Source organism: Bombina bombina, chromosome 1, assembly GCF_027579735.1.
Source record: "Bombina bombina isolate aBomBom1 chromosome 1, aBomBom1.pri, whole genome shotgun sequence".
NCBI lineage: Eukaryota > Metazoa > Chordata > Amphibia > Anura > Bombinatoridae > Bombina > Bombina bombina.
Genome location: NC_069499.1, coordinates 1335525404 through 1335541332, shown reverse-complemented (window position 1 = coordinate 1335541332; position 15929 = coordinate 1335525404). Strand labels below are relative to the sequence as shown.

The 15929-nt window shown below is 38.2% G+C and overlaps 1 protein-coding gene across 2 annotated transcripts in view; it reads left to right on the top strand.

The window, feature by feature from the left end:
- The window catches only part of COG4 (component of oligomeric golgi complex 4), a 114178-nt gene that overhangs the window by 3644 nt on the left and 94605 nt on the right, over positions 1–15929 (top strand). For both annotated transcript variants that reach the window (XM_053702261.1, XM_053702271.1), the window contains exons 4-6: positions 11235–11409; positions 14144–14337; positions 15274–15379. In XM_053702261.1, the coding sequence (XP_053558236.1) occupies positions 11235–11409; positions 14144–14337; positions 15274–15379 (475 nt within the window). The remainder of the gene's footprint in view (positions 1–11234; positions 11410–14143; positions 14338–15273; positions 15380–15929) is intronic.

Genomic DNA, 15929 nt, shown 5'->3' with positions numbered 1-15929 from the left:
CTGTCTGGCTTTTGTGCAAGATTTATAAAGCTATTAAAAAGCACTGGCATAAGGGGCAGTCTGCAGGGGCTTAGAAACAGGCAAACTTGGAGTTTAAAAAGTATATTAATATAATAATGTTGGTTATGCAAAGCTAGGAATTGGAGGTAGTAAAGGTGTTATCTATTTTTTTAGATAATAAAACAAAAATAAAGTAGAATGTCCCTTTTAAATAAACCCCACTGGGATTTTAAAGACAGGTGGCTCCAGTATATCTCCTCACTAGCATATATGAGTCAAGACACATAATTTACCACTTTAAGAATCTCACCGACGTTTTTAATAGCAAGAAAGGTAACCTCTTTGCGCTATTAACTGGAAGTGAGGGTTTAAAACTGAAACAAAGAACAAGCTAAAACTGTATATAAAGTATGAACTCAGTATATATCTCTAGTGTACAAAATTCCCCAAAAAGGCAAAAATCCAATTGGCAATACCTTTTACCAACAAGAAGTCGCTCAATATTTGGATTGTTAACTTTTGCAGTGTAGGGTGAAAGATATGGGCTCCATTAATACCCTATCCATATCTTAATTATCAATAAACTTTATTAGATTTTTTTTTTTCTGCAGATTTCCTATCAGGACTCTGTCATAGACAAAAGTGAGTTTCTAGGTGCAGTTATATCAGTTTTTATTTGATTAATAGAATTATATTTATGACAAGATGGAGTATAAATAATCATTTCTGTAACTGCAGACCTGGTCATGGGATTAATATTTTTCATGTATAGCTAGATAATGCATGTCTCTCCTACATTTTTTTATTTTTTAAGTTAAGGTGGTATTATATTAGGTTTGGGCTCTAACAATCTAGTCACATTGTTGATGTTTAGGGGTGTGAATTCAGATCCTTTGTTAGGATCTGAATGTGGAAGAAGGCAATAACTCGTGGTATTCGGCTCTTTTTGGAGCCGCATTTATTCTTGTGAAAGATCAACACACTAGGATTTGTGCAAATCCAGATCCTAGTGTGTTGAACTTTAAAGGGACAGTCCAGCCCAAAATAAACTTTCATGATTCAGGTGTGATGTGATTTTAAACAATTTTCCAATTTATTTTTATCACCAATTTTGCTTTGTTCTTTTATTATTCTTAGTTGAAAGCTAAACATAGGAGGTTCATATGATAACTTCTCTCAGGGCATTTTGACAGTTTTCACCACTAGAGGATGTTAGTTCATGTGTGATATATATATATATATATATATATATATATATATATATATATATATATATATATATATATATATATATATATATATATATATATATTAAAAAAAAACACTGTGCTCATGGAGTTCAGGTGAGCCAGCTCTGATTGGCTAAAATGGATGTCTGTCAAAAGGACTGAAATAAGTGGGCAGTTTGCAGAGGCTTAGATACAAGATAATCACAGAGGTAAAAAAAAGTGTATTTATATAACTGTGTTGGTTATGCAAAACTGGGGAATGGGTAATAAAAGGATTATCTATCTTTTTAAACAATAACAATTCTGGTGTAGACTGTCAATTTAACAAGAATAAATGTGGCTTTGAAATGAGTTGAATCTCATGAGCTGCCACTTTCTTCCGCATTTGGATCCTAACAAAGGATCTGAATGCAGACCCCTGTTGATGTTTCACATGATCTTGTATTACATCTGATGCCCTCAGTAAAATTAGCTGATGTCTTTAAAGAAGAAATATAAAACTGCACTAGAGCATGATTAGTTTTTAATATAAAGAAAATCACAATTCTTAAACTATAGAAGTCACCTTACACTTTGAACTGTTTTTTTTGGTAATATCAATGTAATAATTACTAGAATAGTAATTAAATAGCAAATGCTGAATAAAATAATATTTGTATTAATTACACCTTGGCAAAGAGATACATTGTTATTTTTCTGTGGGCTTGTGAAACCTGAGCATACATACCAGCTGTATTCCAGACGGGACACATGAAAACAAGTGTGCATATGCTATTAGTAAAATGAGATAAGTTGCTCAGTCTTAGACTTTTTACTGATTATAAAATCGACGCTATTTGGCTCCTAGCATATTATCAATAAATATATTTTGACCTCTCTGTGTCCTACAACATCATAGCAGTACCTTCTCCTCCTGGTGATGACCTAAGGGACTTAAGTTGCTACTTAAGTGTGCTTTTGATGATGATTATTATTGGTTATTTATTTGTAGAGCACCAACAGATTTTGCAGCTCTTGATGCATGTGTACTAGTCTTGATATTTTTATGTAAAATGTTTAGTTATGTATAATGAAACTATTTTGGCTATATATTTTCATAATTTATTTTGCCCCCTTTTTATTTAGTTTAGCTCCACAATTTCTAATAAAACTCTGCTAGATATCTGTCCCTAATTTGCTTTAACTGAGAACAAATGCAAATAAATGCATTTTGTACTAACTTTATTTTATTTTTATTGAGGAGTTGAACATTACAATTTTTTTTTTATAAGAATATACATTGGGGGGCATGTCCACAGCGACTCTGATCAGTCACATCTCTCTTGAACTTCAGGAGAAATAACAATAAACCGCTGATTATTGTTTAAAAATCACAGCACCCAACGACCTTACGACTAACATCGTAACCAGAAATACTTACAGCTACCTTCATCCTGAGCTGCTGTATTCATGACCCAGGAGTCGGAGTAGGACAATTGAGGCCTGTAGCGGTGGCAACCATACAGGTAGCGCACCCCCCCCCCTGGGTGATTAGCCAGAACGGATCACATCTAATTTCTACGCTACATAATAGACTCATTCAAACTTCTACTAATTATACCTATTATCCTGCGGAGTGCACATTATATAGAAAGGGACAATGCAATATCAACCTACAGCCATGCGGATTGCCGGCTCCACAGTCAATCAGGACTTTCTCTTTATAAAAATAGAAGCCATGTTCCAAGCCCTGATAGATAAACTACCCACCAAATAAAACATCCAAGCCTTCATTGATAGAATCACTCCGGTAAAGGGTACTGAGCTGCCAAAGCAACACTGGAGGGTGGATGAACCTGTCAAGACATTACAGCCTACAGAGAACTTGCGATTTGACACTGAATCTGATGGTGAGAACAAGTCATTAAATACCTGCACGGAACCACCATTTTCTGTGATGACACCAGATAATGAGGATACCACAAAAGAAGATATAGACCGACATGGTTGTCAAGCTACCCACAACCATTTTACACAAAAGCAATGATGCGGAAAAACACTGCCGAATATAGTAAATTGGCTCCTATGGAAATGCTGAACGATCTTCTAAATGATGCCTCGCAAAAAATTCCGGCACACATTAACACCAACGAGAGAGGCGCACTTCTACTTACAACACTGACCACAATATCTACCGGACAGCCATGCGGGCCGCTGCTGCCGGAATATTTCATGTCCCCTGACAATCAGTATTGCAACTGATCTAGACCCTATTCCGTAGGTAGGAAATCTTAACACATTGCAGGTTCCACAATGGAGTAAGTGCCTACCAAAAATATTGCTAAAAGACACCACCTATATTCAGGATCCTCTCCTTTTACAGATACCAGGACTTTGCCATATTTACTAGCAAATTTAGTGGATAGAGGATATGCATGTAACACACCTAAATTCCACAATCTAGCCCAGAGAACATATGCAAACTAAATGTGGGGTTAAATAATGTGTAACTTGCCTGGTCCCAGAAAATATTTAAGATACAAATGGCTATATTGATTATATATCTTTATATAAATATCCGTTTGGGGTACCAAATTCTCAGTATAGGAGCAGATACCTAAATAGTAATTACAAATATTCCAAGCCCACGATTACAGCATATTCAGCTTAAGCACCCTTAAATAAACTAGAAACTAAACACACACCCTGTTACTCAAACTGCGGCTAGCGGCTGAAGCCACATAGAGGACAGACCATAACACTACGAGCATAGCTTATCATTACGCTCTTGGAGGTGAAAAAGGCTTATTGATCCCCTAAGAATACTGCATGAACAGTGAGCTCCTATATCCAGATACTTCCTAGAACTGATTATACAAATTAGATCTATCACAACACTGTACTTAAAACCCCCAATATTAACAATTTTCACATGGTTCTCCCGGAATTAAGTCACTAGTATCACAGCTATATATTTTAACTACCAAAACAACTGAAATCACTAAGTGTCCATTGATTTAGTTTAATCCTCAAAAGTTTGCTTTTTTTACATATAAGTTTGAAACTGTTTATATAGCAATTTCAGAATGTATGAGTAGAGTTATCTTTAAAAAATAGTTGTGTATTCGGTTCTGGCTACTGCATCCGCTCTCTTAAAGGGAAAAGAGAGCAAGATAACTGTTTTTGTTCTTTAACAAAGTATGATAAGTATTATTATTATTATTATTATTATTATCATTATCATCATCAGGTATTTGTAGAGCGCCAACAGGTTCCGCAGTGCTATGAACATAGGTGGTATATAAAAACGATTACAGGGATCAAATGGGGAGAGAGGGTCCTGCCGAGAGTTGCACTGTTGTAGTCGGCTCTTATGAAGGTGAACTACAAACAGCTGGGCTCATAGGCTTACATGCTATGGGGTTTTAGGGGATAGCAGTGTAGATAGGAAGGTTAGTGTAGGTTGTAAGCATCCCTGAATTGTAGAGTTCAGGGAGCACTTGAAGCTTTTAAAACTAGGGGAGATTCTTGTGGAGCGAGGCAGTGAGTTCCATAAGATGGGAGCCAATCTGGAGAAATTTTGTAGACAGGAATGTGAGGAGGTAACAAGAGAGGAGGAGAGTAGGAGATCATGAGTGGAGCGAAGGGGACTGGAGGGAGAGTATCTGGAGACAAGGTCTGAGATGTAGGGGGGAGCAGTGCAATTGAGGGCTTTGTGTGTCAGAGTGAGAATTTTGTGTTTAATCCTGGAGGCAAGAGGAAGCCAGTGAAGAGATTGGCAGAGAGGGTGGGGCAGGTGAAGAGCGACGTGCAAGGAAGATGAGCCTGGCAGAGGCATTCATTATGGATTGTAAAGGAGCTAGGCGGCACCTAGGGATACCAGAGAGAATAGAGTTGCAGTAGTCGAGGCAGGAAAGGATGAGTCAGTGGATTAAAATCTTTGTTGTGTCTTGTGTAAGGAAATGTCTAATTTTAACAATGTTTTTAAGGTGGAAACGGCAGGCTTTAGCCAAGGACTGAATGTGAGGAGTGAAAGAAAGATCTGAGTCCAGTATGACCCGTAGACATCGGAGTTATCAACAGTTATAGAGACATGGGGGGTGGAGATTTTGGAAGAATGGGGGAAAATAAGGAGTTCAGTTTTGTAGAGATTTAGCTTGAGGTATTGAGAGGACATCCAAGATGAGATATGAGAGAGACGGTTAGTGACTCGGGTTAGCAAGGAAGGAGTTCTGGGGCAGAGAGATAGATTTGGGTGTCTTCGGCATACAAATGATGCACCTTTCCTTGTTTGTTCCCCCAATGTTATATCACTCTTGACTCTGATCTGAAACAACTTCGACATAACAATGTTGTAGATCCAAGAGTGGCTTGCATCGAAATGTAACCATGAGGGTAAAAAATGAGGACAAATGTAACCAAGCATGCATTTTGATGTACATCAAGTATGATGAAGATGCAAATATTTGATGTAATGCTTGTGTTTCATATGTTCTGTACATTTATCTTTTGTCCTTTAATAATAAAAAAAAGAATATACATTGAACAGAAATGCAGGTGTTTAATATAAAACAAAGTTGTATATCTTAGCTGATATTCCTCATTTTAGTCCCTAATACAATGAATGTGGATCACTTTTGGATCTTTATAAATGTTAAATTGTAAATATATAGGGATTTTTTTTTTTTTAATAGATAAAAGCCTTAACTAAGCCTTCTAATAACATTCAGAAGAAAACATAATCTCTATGTTTAATATTAGCTAGAGGGATTACATAGCAGATGTCATGGTGAGAATATTATAGCAAGAAAGATTCCTGATCTATTTGTTATAAGCAATTGTACTTAGTCTGTGTAAGCTTGACTTTGTACTCCACAGAAGGATTGTGTGTATGAAGATAGCTATCATTGTAATAGGGTATATTGTCCCCTTAAAATACTTTGTGTTCGCAAAAGCTTAGTTCTCTTTGCTAAGAGCAAGGTGTATCTTACATGTATCTCCCACGCGGCCTCGGCCGCTGGCCACGAGGGATAATTTGGAAAATTATCAAGCATATAAATATGAGTGAAGGAAACAAGTTCCCGCGTGAATTAGTCTCCCCACATACCCCCAAGAAAACATTTAAAGTAATAGCATTGTGAAAATAACAGTGCCTCCATCAGCAGAAGTATAACAGTGAAATACAAGGGTTTCCTACAGTATTGCAATGAATGCTTGTGGAGTTTAGTAATGCAGCGTAGTAGCTAAGTGTTGAAATAAAATTTTAAACAATTAAACCTATTTACACTAATCAACTGAAGTAAACAAACTACGCTATGAATGATTTAACTAACAGTATGAAATGGGATTAGCTTAGATATATTGCTAATCTTTCCTAAATACTAATAATGAAGGTAACATGGTATAGGGTTTTTTGTTTCCTTCCCCCGGCACCTGGGTTTGATTTTGGAAGGGAGAGCGTCCATTTTGGTGTTTATATATTGTCGTGCAATCGGTTGTCACTCTGCATCAATATATGGTTAAGTCCAGTGTTAGTTGTCTTTAGTGTCCCTCCAAATGAGTCCACAAGGTACAAATTTCTGTGCAACTTTCAAATTTCTGTGCAAGTTGATCATCAGCTGGCTGTTGGCTGTTTCGCCGGTACTCGACAGGTCTATGATTACAGATGAGAGGCCCGTCTGGTTTTCGATATTGTCTTCTCAGGAGGTCCTCCCCAGCCTCTGTGTGGATATTGCTTATACCAGAAGTTTTCCCCTCCGCAATAGTTTGCTTTGTATGCCGTGCGATTGTTTGGCTGTTTGCGGTGATCTCAGTGAGCTGTTTTTTTTTTTTTTTTTTTTTTTATTGGTGCTTTGCTCAACATTATCAATGGCGCTTTTTCCAGTTGAGATCTATGCTTTGCGGTGTAAGTGGATTTCAGGTATGTTGGCTCTCCCTTCTGATAATTTAGGTTATTAAATTTAATCTCTATGATCACACCATCAGTTGTGGCAGGTAGATCTCCTTTATGGCAGAGGTTCAATAAGAAATCCAAAGGGGCACGGTCAATAAGATTTTGAAATATCAACTCTAGTTTGTGCCAGTGAGTGCCAAAAATGTCCATTGAATTTGTTACCTCAGCAGGGGCCATTTTAGCTGTAACGTTTTATTAAACCGTTCTCTTTCACCCCTCTCGGTTAGTCCTCATCACTTATTGTTCTGTTGCGTTAATAGGAGCCATGTTGGTATTGTGGCAGAGTAAGGCAAGAACCCTTGTGTTATTGAGGGGGGTGGTGTTGCCTATGAAGTGCCGCCGCACAAGTCCCTTATCGTTGGTTTCCAACCTCCAGTTTCAAGAATACAGCGGATAGTCAAGCGTGAAGTATGCTGCAGGTTAGCCTGCTAACCAGGTGCCAAAATCAAATAGGTTTGCTGTAAAAGATTCCTTTTATTCGGTGGTATATAAAGAACTCAGCCAGAGCTCAGAAGGATGCGACCTCACCTGATCGCTGGTCAGACACGCCCTTTGTACTAACTTTATGATTTGACTAGCATGGTAGTTTGCTGACTGAAGTACAGAATAATACAAGCGTCTCCAAATGTGATACTGAACTGTATGTCAGCTTCCATAGTGTAAGTACTGGCAAAGTATAACAGTAGCAGTCTCCTATATTACTCATGCCTAAAAAGACACACTGTGAGGTCTGTTGCTCAACGCTGCAAACCGTTCACTTTTCATGAGCTGTGCAGTGGAGCGAGGTATCCCTCAATTGGTCATAAGGCTTGATAGTGGAGAAAATTGTCCCAAGTTGCTACCTCAAAGCAACACTGCTGCAATATAGACACCAGTGTGAAAATCCAATCCCTTAAGAGACATCAACGTGTTCACTAAGCTTTCCCATGTCCGGGTGGCATGATATACATGTGACTCACTGAGAACCAATCAGGAGTATATTGTATATAGTAGATGTATTTCCAGCCATACCATTTTATTTGTGATTAAGAAAGCCAAGGATGGGGGGGCGGAGTCTACTCTCAAAGCGGCAAGATGTGTCTCAATGAAGCTCTCTGAGTTTAAGTTATTATTTGGCAGTTTGTTGATACCAAAACCTACAAAATCTTGTCTTAATTTATCAGACTGCATTTCTGTATGTTTGGAGCCTAGATTTACCTCAAGAGTGGATTCTCTGACTATATTATTGCCTATGCTCTTTGGGATCAGCTGCGTGACAGACATTCTCACAGGCCTGGAAGCCATATTGTAAGCAGCTGCATGTTACGAACATTAAGCGCTGTGGGAACCACGGAACGCAGGACTGGGACTGCCGCATTATTACCCCCCCCATTACCGGGGTTACGGGATCCTATAAAAAGATATTGAAAGCTGTTCTTTTCCCTCTCTATCTAACAGCACATAGACTCTAGGGGATATACTCTCATATCTTCTATTACCCGCCTAGACAACAGCACTATGACACCTAAGTGGCAGCACCTTGAGAACTCAGTGGCGGATCTACTTGACAAGCATTTTCGGAACTTGTCGGATCTCATTGCAGACAGCTTTGGGACACTTTCACAGATATGCATAGCCATCAGAGAGAATCGGATGCATACAACAACTCCATTGGAGCGAAAACCCACTGTGCGGCCTACAAATCACTTTACTCTAACAGCCAGGCAGGATGATACTTCTCCCGCAACTATAGCAGACCCAATGGGTGGAGATTACTTGATATACCTGGTGCCGGGCTCCGTAGCGGCAGATGACAACGGAACTGTCGCAGAGACCGACCGGAGTGATGCCTCTGGGGACTGGCGACAACCTTTGGCAGAACGTCCCACATTGGAAGAAGCATACAGACCTGTAGTCTGCTCGGGGTCTCCTGAGTGGACACGCAGTGTTCTGGGGTTGAAACAGAGGGGCCTGGGAATCCCTGGAAGTGCCGTGAGTAGACAAGAAAAAAAAACGCTGCACTGTTCTGCCCCACCTTGCGACTCACCGGACCGATGGCATCCCACTGTTCAGCTACACAAGCTACTCACACTAAATAAGGCAGGGAGCTTGGAAAGTTGCGCTCCTCAAAGGCGATGGCCCTGTCGTTGGTTGAACCAAGACCGTCCAGATAGCCGAATACCGGTAACAGGGGTAGGGTAGAGCCTTTTCTTACCGGACTGATTTTCTAGCCTGGGACACTACTCTGTTTGCCGACAGAATTACTAAATACTTAGTACTGCCCTGCTGGTTGATCATACTAGAGACACAACCTTCTAAAGCATATAGACCTGGACTTTATTGATACGATCTGTAATTCAGGACACTTGGGAGGTATGGAGGCAACTTTACTGCTCCGGTTGTAATTGTTAAGAGTTTGCTATATGGCTGTCTCCCCATGCGGGGAGACTGCTTACTGAGAAGCCTTTATTGATGACTTGTGCTAAATGTTGGGACATATAAGTGTTTCTGTTCAGTTTCACATAGGGAAGATTGATATATGAGAACATTTGGGTGTGAAATTAATTTTTATGTCTCACAGCGGTCTCATGAAACACTGCCTTGTGGCTTACGACTCCATGGACTCTCTATAGCAGCCAGCTCTACTGAACGGAGTGCTAGTGTGTTGTTTGTTCCTTAATGTGGAGTAACTTTTTGCTACCAACATAAATACTGTTTATAGTTCAAGGGCTCATAGCCTATACTAACAAATGTTTTCCACTACAACCCCTTTACAGACTAGTATTATCTAGCATGAGAGGCCCTGCAGGGATGCAACACACAACCTTACTTGATTGGGCGTACCACTGCCAATATTAATTATTCTGCTCACAAAGTTGACAACTACCATATAGGCAAATAGTATTAGACAGGATATCTACATATCCTCTTTGTGATTACTACTCACGAGTGCGCCACATTTATATTTATATATCTCTACGTGTAAATTTCACTCCGGTTATATGGTCCTTTAAGGTCAGTGTGTGTGTCTCTCGCAAGCTTCATGCGAATTTGTTCCCATATCTGTTTACTTAGTAACTAACAGTTACTCCCTTATTTCATATAATGGCATCCTTAGAGTCTAAAGAATGTGCTATTTTGCTTACTGTTACTATGGTTATATTTGACTATGCTTATGTTATAATATAGATAAAACATGAGGTTGTTCAGTGGAGATCCAAAAGTGGTCTCCTTAGTTGGTGCTTACCCCCAATAACATTGTCACATAAACTGGAGGTCCAAAAGTGGCTTCATTTATCATTGTGGAGGTATATAGCATATTTGGTATACTACAGTATGTACATATTAAGTCCTTTTCTTCTTTACCTTTTTATGTAATGCATAACACCAATTTACAATGCTCTGCTCAATATTGTTTACATTACGATATGCTTACTATGTTACTCTATTATATATTCTATGTATACCTTCTTTTGAACCTCAAATAAAGATTTACATATAAAAAAAAAAAAAAAAAAAAAAAAAAGAAAGCCAAGGATTTTATCAGAAGATGTGCTTGTTTACTTTTTTTGTTAGTCTGCTGACTAAAGCCTAGATTGGCTCCTAAAAATAAGGCAAATGGTGTGTGGAGTTTGGCTATTGAAAAATTGCAATAAAAGATGTTAAGTTGTTTTAAAAACAGACTTGGCTGATGTATTATTATATAGCAAAGCAACAGAAATCTCTTGTAATTACAAGGTGTTCACTGCCAGATCACCACTTGGGGCATGTAGAGGGTGCTAATCTGATGTTAAAATAAATTGTGGCAATGCGTGGACCAAGTAGTCACTTGTTTAAAGAAATGTTCTTTTCTCAATAGTACCAGGCAGGGATATGTAAATAGTATCTGAAAGGGAAACTTTTGAATTAATTTGTTTAGGGATAATTGTTATTACCTATGGTCAATCCAAATCATTTGAGATAGCAGACATTTTACATGCCAGTAAAAACAGCCTGTGAGAGCTCTGAATTATGGCAGCTTTGCATAGCTACCCACATTTCTAATGCCCTGTAAGTTTATATTGTGTTTATATAAGCAAAGTCTTTTCTTTTAGAGTCGGCTTTATCAGGCCATCCAGAGAGCAGATGACATTCTGGATCTTAAGTTTTGCATGGATGGTGTACAGACCTCTCTGAAGAATGAAGAATATGAACAGGCAGCAGCACATATACACCGATACCTGTGTTTGGATAAATCTGTGATAGAGCTCAGCAGGCAGGGGAAGGAAGGTAATAAGGTGGAGGTGGAATATAGTAACTACAAAAAAAAAGCTAAGCTTTTTGGAGGAGTGATTAATTTGACCAGAATTTAACAAATGCATTTTAGAATGTTTACTATTGTAGTGGCATCCGTGAATACAGTACATCACTACATTCCAATTTATGTGTTTTTTAAAGTGAAAATTCAAACATGAAACGCTTACTCATGGTGGTATTCATCCTTGAGATTATTATAAAGAATGTAATGTAAATCGACGTCCATCCCTCTCACAATTGTAAAAAATAAATAAATCACAAGCCATAATAAAGCAGACATTGAAGTAGTTAATTCTGTTTTTTGTTGCTGGTAAAAAACAAACAAACAGTGCTAATTAAATTTAACCCCTTAATGACCACAGCACTTTTCCATTTTCTGTCCGTTTGGGACCAGGGCTATTTTTACATTTCTGCTGTGTTTGTGTTTAGCTGTAATTTTCCTCTTACTCATTTACTGTACCCACACATATTATTATATACCGTTTTTCTCGCCTTTAAATGGACATTCTAAAGATACCATTATTTTCATCATATCTTATAATTTACTATAAATTTTTTTTATAAAATATGAGGAAAAAATGGAAAAAAAAAGACACTTTTTCTAACTTTGACCCCCAAAATCTGTTACACATGTACAACCACCAAAAAACAACCATGCTAAATAGTTTCTAAATTTTGTCCTGAGCTTAGAAATACCCAATGTTTACATCTTCTTTGCTTTTTTTGTAAGTTATAGGGCCATAAATACAAATAGCACTTTGCTATTTCCAAACCATTATTTTTCAAAATTAGCGCTAGTTACATTAGAACACTAATATATTTCAGGAATCTCTGAATATCCATTGACATGTATATATATTTTTTTTAGTAGACATCCCAAAGTATTGATCTAGGCCCATTTTGGTATATTTCATGCCATCATTTCGCCGCCAAATGCGATTAAATACAAAAAATCGTTCACTTTTTCACTAATTTTTTCACAAACTTTTGGTTTCTCACTGAAATTATTTACAAACAGCTTGTGCAATTATGGCTTAAATGGTTGTAAATTCTTCTCTGGGATCCCCTTTGTTCAGAAATAGCAGACATATATGGCTTTGGCATTGCTTTTTAGCAATTAGAAGGCTGCTAAATGCCACTGCGCACTACACGTGTATTATGTCCAGTAGTGAAGGGGTTAATTAGGGAGCATGTAGGGAACTTTTAGAGGTAATTTTAACTTTAGTGTAGTGTAGTACACAACCCCAAGTATTGATCTAGGCCAATTTTGGTATATTTCATGCCACCATTTCACCGCCAAATGCAATCAAATTAAAAAAACGTTTCATTTTTCACAATTTTAGGTTTTTCACTGAAATCATTTACAAACAGCTTGTGCAATTATGGCACAAATGGTTGTAAATGCTTCTCTGGGATCCCCTTTGTTCAGAAATAGCAGACATATATGGCTTTGGCATTGCTTTTTGGTAATTAGAAGGCCGCCAAATGCCGCTGCGCATCACACGTGTATTATGGATAGCAGTGATGGGGTTATTTATGTAGCTTGTAGGGTTAATTTTAGCTTTAGTGTAGAGCTCAGCCTCCCACCTGAAACATCAGACCCCCTGATCCCTCCCAAACAGCTCTCTTCCCTCCCCCACCCCACAATTGTCCCCGCCATCTTAAGTACTGGCAGACACTCTGCCAGTACTAAAATAAAAGCTATATTTGGGTTTTTTTCTTCTTAGCATATTTACATATGCTACTGTGTAGGATCCCCCCTTAGCCCCCAACCTCACTGATCCCCCACCAAACAGATCTCTAACCCTCCCCCTTAATGGGCGCCATCTTGGGTACTGGCAGCTGTCTGCCAGTACCCAGTTTAGTAAAAAAAAGTGTTTTTATTTTTTTTATTTAATTGCCCTTTTCTGTAGTGCAGCTTCCCCCCCCCCCCCCCAGATCAACCCCCCACCCCTTCCAGATCCCTTAGATTGTTTATTTATTTATTTAAATGTGTTTTTTTTTTTTCTTTTATTACCATTTATTTTTCTGCAGTGTAGCGGTTCCCTCCCGCTGCCGCCCCCCGTGCACGTGCTCGCTCCCGTGCGCGCTCCCGCCCCCCTCCACTTCATCCAGCACACCGATGGCCTCCCACCCACCAACGATACCGGCCACCGATGTCCGGTGCAGAGAGGGCCACAGAGTGGCTCTCTCTGCATCGGATGGCCAAGGGGGGTTATTGCAGGATGCCTCGATATCGAGGCATCACTGCAATAACCGGAAAGCAGCTGGAAGCGAGTAGGATCACTTCCAGCTGCTTTCCAGACCAAGGACGTACGCCACACATCCTCGGTCATTAACTATTTTTTTTTTGAGGACGTGTGGCGTACGTCCTTGGTCCTTAAGGGGTTAATATGTATTTCATACTTGTGCGATAATGTGAACCAATACCGCTGTGGGATCTGTCACTGTGTACTAATGATTATGTATACACCATTATCAGTCATGCACAAACATGCATTTTCTTTTTCTAGTTTCAAGTTTACTTTTATAGAGATATTGTAGTCTAAAATATTTTTTGTATGAACAAAAGACTTTCAGTATGAAATTATTAATGAGGAATAATGTAATCATTGTTGTGGTCGTAATCTTCTAACATATGGTGGTGAAATCAGAAACCATAATGTGAGGCACTGATTGTATGTTGTTGTTTTTTCTGCTCAACAAGGTTCTATGATTGATGCCAACCTACATCTCCTTCAGGAAGCAGAAAAGCATCTGAAAGTCCTGGTGAGCGAAAAGTTTGAGGTGGCAACGAAAGCTGGTGACCTACCTCAAGTAGAGCGGTTTTTCAAGATTTTTCCTCTGCTTGGTCTTCACGAGGAGGGAATTAGCAAATTCTCAGAGTACCTCTGCAAACAGGTAGCTACGTACACAGGGGACACATGAGCTTGAAATTTCTTTTCCGCTTAAAATATTCTTTCATGTAAATTAGAAAAAAGCCCCAATTTTTACTCATTGACAGCATTTCTTATTATAATTAAAATTGTAATAAGATTTCTGTAATAAATTATTCATTCAAAAATGTTATTGATCTCTTATAAGAAATATGGCAGCTACATTGAGGTTGCATAACTAATGAAATGTCTGATGCATAGTTTAGAGTACTGGTCTAGTCACATTACACATTAGAACTGTAAGGGTAAAAATCAGCCTAGTTGGCATTTATGACATCTAATAGTGGGTTAATTTAAAAGGAAAAATAGAATCTTGAACTTTTTTTTTTTTTTACAGTAATAAAAACATTCTATGTTAAAATGACGTGATTTAAGCACAAACAAATCTCTAAGGAAAATCAATTCCTCAATATGTTTAACACATTTGCCGGTGTCAGTAAAGAACTAAGTGTCTATTTCTCTATATAATAGAACTAGAAAATGGAAAACTGCAGAAGTGATTACCACGTGTTCAGCTAGAGTGCATTTAGAGTACATTTCTGCTGAACTGAACATCGCAGGTTATTGGCCTACTCAAGGCAATTAGCACTTCTGTTTTTTAACAATACTACCCTTGCATTATCGGTCCGAGGTTCCCAGCTCATTATTTTTTGTTTGCACTATAAGAACAAACAAAAGTTTAGTGAACAGTTTGCTTATGAACACATTTAACATGTGTCTCTGATGGATTGTCTTTATCTGTACATGATGTTCTTATGAAATGTAAAAAAAAAAAATCTTATCAAAATTAGAGATAGCTTATGAGATATAGACTTTACAGTTCCTGTAATGTAATATGTAGTACACCAATACAGTCCTGAAATTGCTGACATTGACTGCAGGGGTCTACTTTATTTTGCAGGTAGCTATGAAAGCTGAGGAGAATCTGCAACTTGCTCTGGGGTCAGAAAGTACTGAGCGTCGAGCAGCACTCCTCTTCGCTGACACTCTTACACTTTTGTTTGAAGGTGAGCTGGGAGATGTCCTGTGGTAGAGAGATTTTATTTATTTTATTTAAATTGCATTAAAGGGACATTATACAGTAGATTTTTTTTGCATAAAAGTTTTGTAGATGATCCATTTATATAGCCCATACAGCTTTTTTTCTTTTTCTAAATGTATAGTTTTGCTTATTTTTAAATAACATTGCACTGATTTACAGACTCCTAACCAACGTTTTAGGAGAATACCGATGTAAACCTACTCCAGCTTGCTCCTGTTTGTGTAAAGAGTCTGTTCATATGCAGAGGGAGGGGGGAGTATCTGCTTTTTTTTGTGCTCTAGAACCACTTTCATTGGTTGTTCGTTCCAGCTAACCTTTTTAACAGAGCTAAACTGGGAGCTTCTAAGTACGTTTTTAGACGGTTATATACTGGATTTTTAGATCAGTATCTGTGCATATTATTCTTTATAGTAGTGTCTACTACATGCAGTTAAATGAAAATTGGTGTATACCGTCCCTTTAACGATAGAGCAGGAAGATTTCTGTTATTACTGGAAAACGCACGTAAACTCAGC